The 7,360-nt window shown below is 50.6% G+C and overlaps 1 protein-coding gene across 1 annotated transcript; it reads right to left on the reverse strand.

The window, feature by feature from the left end:
• Positions 1–1,164: 1,164 nt before the first annotated feature.
• On the reverse strand, positions 1,165–6,408 carry LOC131287492 (knirps-related protein-like). Its single transcript, XM_058316545.1, has 2 exons — positions 6,331–6,408; positions 1,165–2,775 (listed from the first exon to the last, which is right to left on the reverse strand). Exons 1-2 carry the CDS (start codon positions 6,406–6,408, stop codon positions 1,165–1,167), a joined length of 1,689 nt encoding a protein of 562 aa, XP_058172528.1.
• Between the last annotated feature and the right edge of the window lie 952 nt (positions 6,409–7,360).

The raw sequence follows: 7,360 nt of genomic DNA on the forward strand, positions 1-7,360 counted from the left end.
TGGGAGCGGAGGCAACAAGGCGCGAAGCAATGAAAAATGATGATGATATTGGAAGAAAAGCGAACGTTAATTTGTATGCATTTAATCAACTCCCAGCTCGGTGCGTTTATTACTAAGTACTGGCAGCGCAGTGAGCGAACCAAGGAGTTCGATCGCGTCCGCGGCGCATCAGCTCGAGCAGCGCCAGGAGCTTGGCTGGAGTTTATTGTGGCATAGGAATTCCGGTAGCAACTTTGGCGTTAAATGTCCGTGCGCTCTTTGCTTTTTACGATCCCGATTATTAAAATTATCCACAACAGTTGCTGCTTCGAGGCATGAGCGACCCAAGCTCTTTGGAGGAGCGGCTATGTAAACTATCGCACAATGGCTGTCGGTGTGTGCGCATAACATTTGCGTGATCATGAGCACCATTTGCTTTTAACACTTTTGAGGAGTCCCGTTTCACATGCATGCACTTTCGTTTTCCTTTTGACGAGGAGTAAATTGAAGTGATCTTGCGTTTAAAACAACTCAATTCTACTACTGACCATGGTGTCCTTCCCGAACCGTACACTGTAATTGGTAATGTAGGTATGATCGTTACAATACTGGCACATGTATTATACCCCCTTGTCCGAGAAACCCACGCTGGTATTGCGCTGGATTTATATTCGCCCGGGCCAAGGGTTTGCTAATGGAGGCGGAAATTTCCCGATCGGAAAATAATTTGCCTACCGCCAAAGTCTGTTGTCATGGGATACTCCCTTTTTCACGCGCGCTCCGATCGTAATCCGCGTCCGCGTTCACTAAATTGGACTATCTGCTACCTTACTCTACCGCGTGGGCGCGTGTGGTGGTTTAGGTAAAGTTGTAAAATATTTACATTAATCACGGCCACCGTTCGCGTATGTGTTCGTTTATTCGAATAAGCACTTTCGTTCTTTGGTAAAGTGCTGCAGGTCAATCAACTGCAGCTATCTTGGTTCTTACTTTAGCTACCCTATCGCACAGAAACGGTCAGTTTAAACCAGAACATGACTTCCTGGGAAGTTTTTCAATTTGCGTCAGTCCGGAAGACTCGGATGGACCGCAAACCGGTAGCCGGGCTGTTGCCGACTACTGAACTACTCCTAGATTGCACCACACATGACCGAGGCCTTTATCGCGGGTCAGTACACTTCCACCTCAGACTTTGGTAGTCAAATCCAGCGGCGTAGTGCCGGTCAGCTTCATGCGCTTCACTTCGCGATCGTACTCGGTTTCCTCGGGTTCCAGCTCGGAGTCACTTCCGCTTCCGCCATGGTGCCCGTGACGTGGCCGGTGCTGCGAGTGCTGATGATGGTGATGGTGGTTGCGCTGGTGGGTGGGCGGGTAGTGATGCTGAACACGGGCCGGAGACTCGGTTTGTGGTGGAGACGCACGATGCTGCTGTAGTTGAGTCGGCGAAGGAGACATTGAGAGGGCATGTGGACGCGGCGAGTGCTGGTGCGATCGCTGGTGATGATGGTGTTGATTGTGATTGTTGCTGATACTGTTGTTGTTGTTGTTGTTGTTGTTGTTGTTGTTGCTGCTACTGCTGTTGGTGGTGTTGGTAGGAGGAGTTTTGGAGGGAGGCGTCGCTGCAGCCGCCATGGCGTACTTGTACTTATCGTGACCGGCCGAGGGAGGACGACTGTCGACGTGCGCCTCATCATCCGAACCGTTGGACTCGGCGCCGGACATCGAGGATCGCCGCTCGTCGGTTGAAGTACAGCTGCTGCCTGTCTTCATGCTCAAATCGATCGGGTTGTCCTGGTGGTTATGGTGATGGTGGTGATTATGCGATTGGCCGTGTCCCGAAGAAGCCTGCGATTGTCGTCCGCCGGAAGAGGACTGCGAGACGGACACGACGACGACGGGAGAGCGCGGCGGGGTCATGGTCGCCGGCACGACCTCCTCCGGCTCCGGCTCCTCTTTATCGCTGCCGACCGTGCCATTGCTTGGGCAGCGCTGCGACTCGAGCACCTGATCCAGAATGAACCGCTTGGAGAAGGAATCGGGCGACTTTCCGGAGTCGCTTCCGGCCCCGGAGTGTGGGTGTGGGGGCGGTTCCGTTTGGTTGTGGTTCGGCGTGAAGCGACTGTTGTTGTTGGCCAATGGCGAGCTGGGAAGCGTCAGGTGCTGGGTGTCCGCCGGCTTCAGAAGGCCCGCCTGTGGATGCGAGTAGAGCGCCGGATGGAAGCCCGGAAACATGAGATGGGACGAGGGCAGAAAACCGGGCGGCGGCATCAGCGGCAGCCCCCCGAAGGGCAGAGGCAGGAAGAGGTCCTTGTTGAGCGGCGAGTCGTGTAGCTTGCCCTGCCGTAGAAGCGCGTTCCGGCGGTCGTGCAGCTCATTCGAGCTATCTGAGTTATGACTATCCGGCGAGCTGACGGACGGCGAGGCCGATGGGTGCTTGCTGTACTCCTCCAGGCCGAGGATCATCAGTTCCTCCTTGGTGCATGGTGGCCGCGGGTACATACCGTGCGCGTAGGCACCGTGGAACATGCCGGCGTGCATGCCCACCGACTGTGGTGCCTTCTGGTGGTTGCCCTGCTGCTGGGCGGCCTGCTGCTGCTCCTGCAGCAAGCAATGGATCTTGAACCAGTTCGAGCGGCGCCCGTAGCGGGAACCGCTTTTGGACATGCCCACCATCAAGCACTTGCGCAACCGGCACGCCTTGCAGGCGGTTCGGTTCTTCTTGTTGATGATACATTCGCCGTTGTTTTTACACTCCGAAATCGACGACAGATTGTTGTACGAGCGGCCGAAGAAAGACTATGATTGAGGGGAAGAAAGAAAGAGAAAAATGAAATGCGTTAGTGCGGGATGGAAGTAACCGAAATTGACTGTGCTCTGCCACTCCACTCCGAACGCCAAATTGATGTCGAATGCCGTCAAAAGCGTCCATCTTCCCATGACGGGTGTCATCTGCCAAACGGAAAGGTAAAATCCCCTTCGTGTGACACATAAAGCAAAGTGCCACCGCTGTGGATTGATTAACAGCTTTACGCATTCCACAAATTCACAGCCACCTACAGCGGTGTCGAGCGAGTCCGATGATTTCAGCACTCGTGTCGTCGCGCGACGGCTGAAGTAGCACCAATTCACAGGTTTTCGTCGTGGGACAGCGGTCGAGGCGCGGAATCCATTTTCCGTTCGAACGGAAGCGCGTGTTGGAGGAACACCTTTTCTGGGATGCCATAATTAATGGGCAATCTACGACACGAGGCCAGATTTCACTTTCTACAGACATCGCTGGATGTGCTCGGTATAAGCGATCGCATTGTTTGTCACATTTATGGATGCATTCATGTAAACAAGCAGAGGGTTTGTGAGTGAATGTAACCTTCATGAGTTTCCCAAATATTGATTTGTATATTTCAGGGACCTCCAGATCATCTCAAACATTCCCACATAGGCAGAGCTCAAACTCTTAAAATTCTCAACCGGTATTATTTCAGTTTCCTTATCGTATATTAGTCAAAAGTTGCGTAAACCTCGGATGCGTTTATCAAATTATTTGAAGAATCACTGATCATGGCCGCATCGTTGTCCATCGCGTAATTTTGTGGAGCAATTTTAAGGATGATGTCTAGCCGTTCGTGTAGCTAATCGGTGGAGATAAAACCAGATTTAATTTGATATCACGGAGCAAAAGAATATCATTTATGCATGTCACGATAGGTGCGTTTAGAACATGGCCTTGAAACGCAAAAGTAGGTTCGCGGTAGAAAGACAACAATCGCATTGTCGTCGCTGTGTAATAGCGCTCAATTGAGCAATCTGTAACGAAACGCGGGAAGCAGTGCGCAGCAGTTTACTTCATCGCGATAAATGTCTCCGAGTATTGCACACGGCATTAGACCAACCGTGTGCGACAGCAGGTGATTCGATCCATCATCAAGCGGATCGTTTGTGCGGGCACTAGCGGAAAATAGGCAGTTTTGTGTATGTGTTTTTGTTTCTCGATTGCCCAAAGACGCAATTGAGCGAAAGGGCCTTGAAGAAGCCGGCATGCGCGACCGGATGAGGCGCACGCACAAGCCAAAGCCGCGGTTTGGAAAGACGTTCCGTCATCGTCGCATAAGGGTCGCCGTATGTCGTGATACGGGCACGTAAATTTCCCCACCGTCCGCCCGCTGGCCGCCTGCTCCAGAGCCGATTCTTATTCTTGCTAGCCGGGCAGCGCATTCGCCTATTGTGTGCCAGCAAAACGGTAGTCTTGGTGACAAACGGGCGGCCATCTGTGAAGTGCACCGGCGCAACGTCGGTACCATCGCTGTGGGCTATTGAGTTGACTTGCTGACATTTTTATGATTGCCTGTCCGGAGTGCAGACTCAATCGTTCCAGTGCTACCGCCGTTGACGCGGGCTTTGCAACTCTTTTGCCAGGGTTGGATCTGTTGTGCAACGGTACGATTGAATTTTGTTGTCATTGTGTGAGCCCCAGGAGCGTACGAGCGGAGATGGGAGGCAAATCGACTTTGTGTGCGGTACGATGCCAAGCATCCCTAGCAGACCGTGTGACGTTGGTTCGCGATGGACACATGCAGACTGTCGTCCGCATTGCAATATGTTTTGATTTGGTCGATTTTGAATTAGTTTTCCCTCCATTTGTGGCACAACCATCATACCGTGCGCCAAGCACCCCAACAGAGGATGACAATTTAGAAATGAAATCGATGAGGATGCAGTTCGTCGATCGCTTGTTCCTACCTGCCTTATCCGGAGGGGATGATCCGGGAGCTAGATGGCTAGATAGCTGGGTGGCTCCGCATAACTGGCGAATCATTCGATCTCGCTCGTCTGCATTCATAAGTGATCGATCTGAGGCGCCCAATCGCCCTAAAATGGAGCCCGTTTGGAGTGGAAACCGCACAGCGGGCTTTGTTGGCAGCCGCCTGCAGCTTTGATTGCACTGCATTCTCTATGTCGCTCAATTAGGGCCGAAACCCCCATCCACTTGCGCACGAGCGATTGCTTAATCGTTGCCCACATTGATTTGTCATTGGTAATTTAATTTTAAAAGAAGATTAACTCCAGCTCCCTACTGCAGACCGAGCCTGACGTAGCGGCGTAGAGGCACCTGAAGCGCAAAGTCGCGCGCTAAAACCTCCCGAAATGCCGAACGGATGGTCACGTCGCTCGACGATCGCTGGGAAACGCCGCAGGGCACATCGCGAGGCACTGCTCGGATAGTTATGAAAATAGCCCACATCATCGCCGCACGGTCGACCGCGGGGGAGATTCACCGTCGCATGCCGACGAGACCTTTGTCGAGGAGACCTTCAGAACACCTATCCAGCCAGCCTCGATGGCATTCGCACTGGTTTGTGATGGTTCGTACCATCCGTGTAACCCTCGGTTTGCTACAGATTTTTATTCACGCAAGCCATTGTGCAACGATAAATTGGAACATTGTGCTCGCTGTAGATAGTGAAATTTGGAATGCACTGTTTTGAAAAAAAAATCGACTGGATCATTTTCTTCAAATAACTAACCGGTTAACTCTCGAAGAGTGCTAATAAATAAAAGCCTCAACTACCACGACGGTTTAAAGAAGTTTGAGTATCATCAGAATTATCCCTATCGGAATGGTTTAATGGTCAACCGAGACTTGATTTATTGAAGTCACTTGTCAAAACATCTCGAAACAGAATCGCTCGACTCATATGACGCTTTTCTAACCTCACTTCTATTTTAGACAATTTCTTCCGCTGACAATCCGCCAATCGTTTAGCTCCCTTTTCTAGCTGCAGTAAACGGTTATGTTAATTAACGACTAAAATGTAGTTTGGTACACATGGAACCTGGGAGCAGCCATGATGAACCCACGGTAAGGATCCGATGCGGTCGACATGCGATTTGCAATTCCGGCTCAATCTGATCGAGCCTGGCACGGGGCCAAGTTCAGCGCCAAGTTAAGCCAGCGTACGACATGTAGGTGTTGCATGGGATGAGCGAGTCTGTCTGCTGCGATGCTGACGCTTGCGGGCCAAAAATGAGAGCCGTTGTGCAACTACATATAGTTGTCACTCAATGCCCCGCGGTGTGCTGATGCTGATTCATCAGCCCTTTTGGCATGGATGGCAATCCTACCAATCCCGCAGAGCTCGGCAAGCAGCAGGCGTTCTGCCGTTTTGCAGAACAAAACATCGACGTTCTCTATTGGACTTGGGAGTCGTGCTTCGAGGCGAACGATTCGCCTAGTTTGGGAAGGGTTTCACATCCGGCAGCGATACGGAGTCACAAATGCAGTGCGAAGGCTCCGGGGAGCCGTTGTTCCCACAATTATAATGAAACATGAACGGATCAGGCCCGACTGCTTACCTTGCAACCTTCGCAAGTGAAGGCACCGAAATGGAACCCGGCCGCTGGTTCGCCACAGACTTTGCACTGCTGATTCATCTGGAAGGAAACGTGCAAGAAAGAGAGCGATTAAATAATGTGGTGTGGGAAGGCACGCGGTAAGAATTATTATTTAGAACGATTTTACGATTTTTACGAAGCTGTGGAAAATAAAAGCGAACGCAAAACTGTGAAACTTGTTTCGCCACCAACCAAACGGGCACTTAAACGATCGGACACGTCTTCCGGAATAAACAGGCCATAGCGAAAGCCACCACGGCGCGTACACATTGTTGCACATGGCGCACGGTTTTTTTTTTGCTCGATGGCAATACCCTATGATTTACCGTTTACGAGCTCAGAATTCTGGGGTGCCACCATTAAATTTGTACTTTTTGCCTACTTAAACACCCTCAAAATCGGTCGGCTGGCGCACTAGATGTTTATGTGTTGTTACTCGTAAAATTGTTTGCCGCTGATGGAAAAAAGAGGGAACTTTAATTGAACTGAACCTGTACGGTGGAGAAGATATACGAGCTTTCCTGCCAAAGTCTTCCTTCAAATTTCTACAAAAACATAAACATTATTTGACCAATCTTCAGCGATCCGTGCTTGGTCGGTCGGCAAAAATGAGCAGCAACACCAATCGAATTTGAGCGCAAGTAAATTCCATGTCACGATATGGATAAAAAGGGTACGACGAAATGAAACTATTGTGCTCGAAAATTCCTTTCACTTGCCGATTATGAATGGCGATTCGATGATGATGCACAGAATTTATGCCTCCTTGAGCCATTTTATTATTGCTATCATCGCCGAACGGCACCCAACGACAACAGTGAGCAGCAGGGATGGTCTGAAAAAACAAAACCAACGAAGTAAAAACACCATCTAGGGGCCCATGGCTATATCTATCGGAGATGATCGGGGAATAACCTTCTTTCGTGTAAGCGAGTGAGGATTCCGGCAAGATGAGCAAAATCAGTGCCTTTGCGTGTCTTTGTAAATGGCC

The sequence above is a fragment of the Anopheles ziemanni genome, chromosome 3 (assembly GCF_943734765.1).
Source record: "Anopheles ziemanni chromosome 3, idAnoZiCoDA_A2_x.2, whole genome shotgun sequence".
NCBI lineage: Eukaryota > Metazoa > Arthropoda > Insecta > Diptera > Culicidae > Anopheles > Anopheles ziemanni.

Coding starts and splice junctions, on each gene's coding strand:
- LOC131287492 (XM_058316545.1), bottom strand. CDS start 6,408: ATGAATCAGCAGTGCAAAGTCTGTGGCGAACCAGCGGCCGGGTTCCAT. Junction 2,776..6,330: donor TCACTTGCGAAGGTTGCAAG/GTAAGCAGTCGG, acceptor CCTCAATCATAG/TCTTTCTTCGGCCGCTCGTA.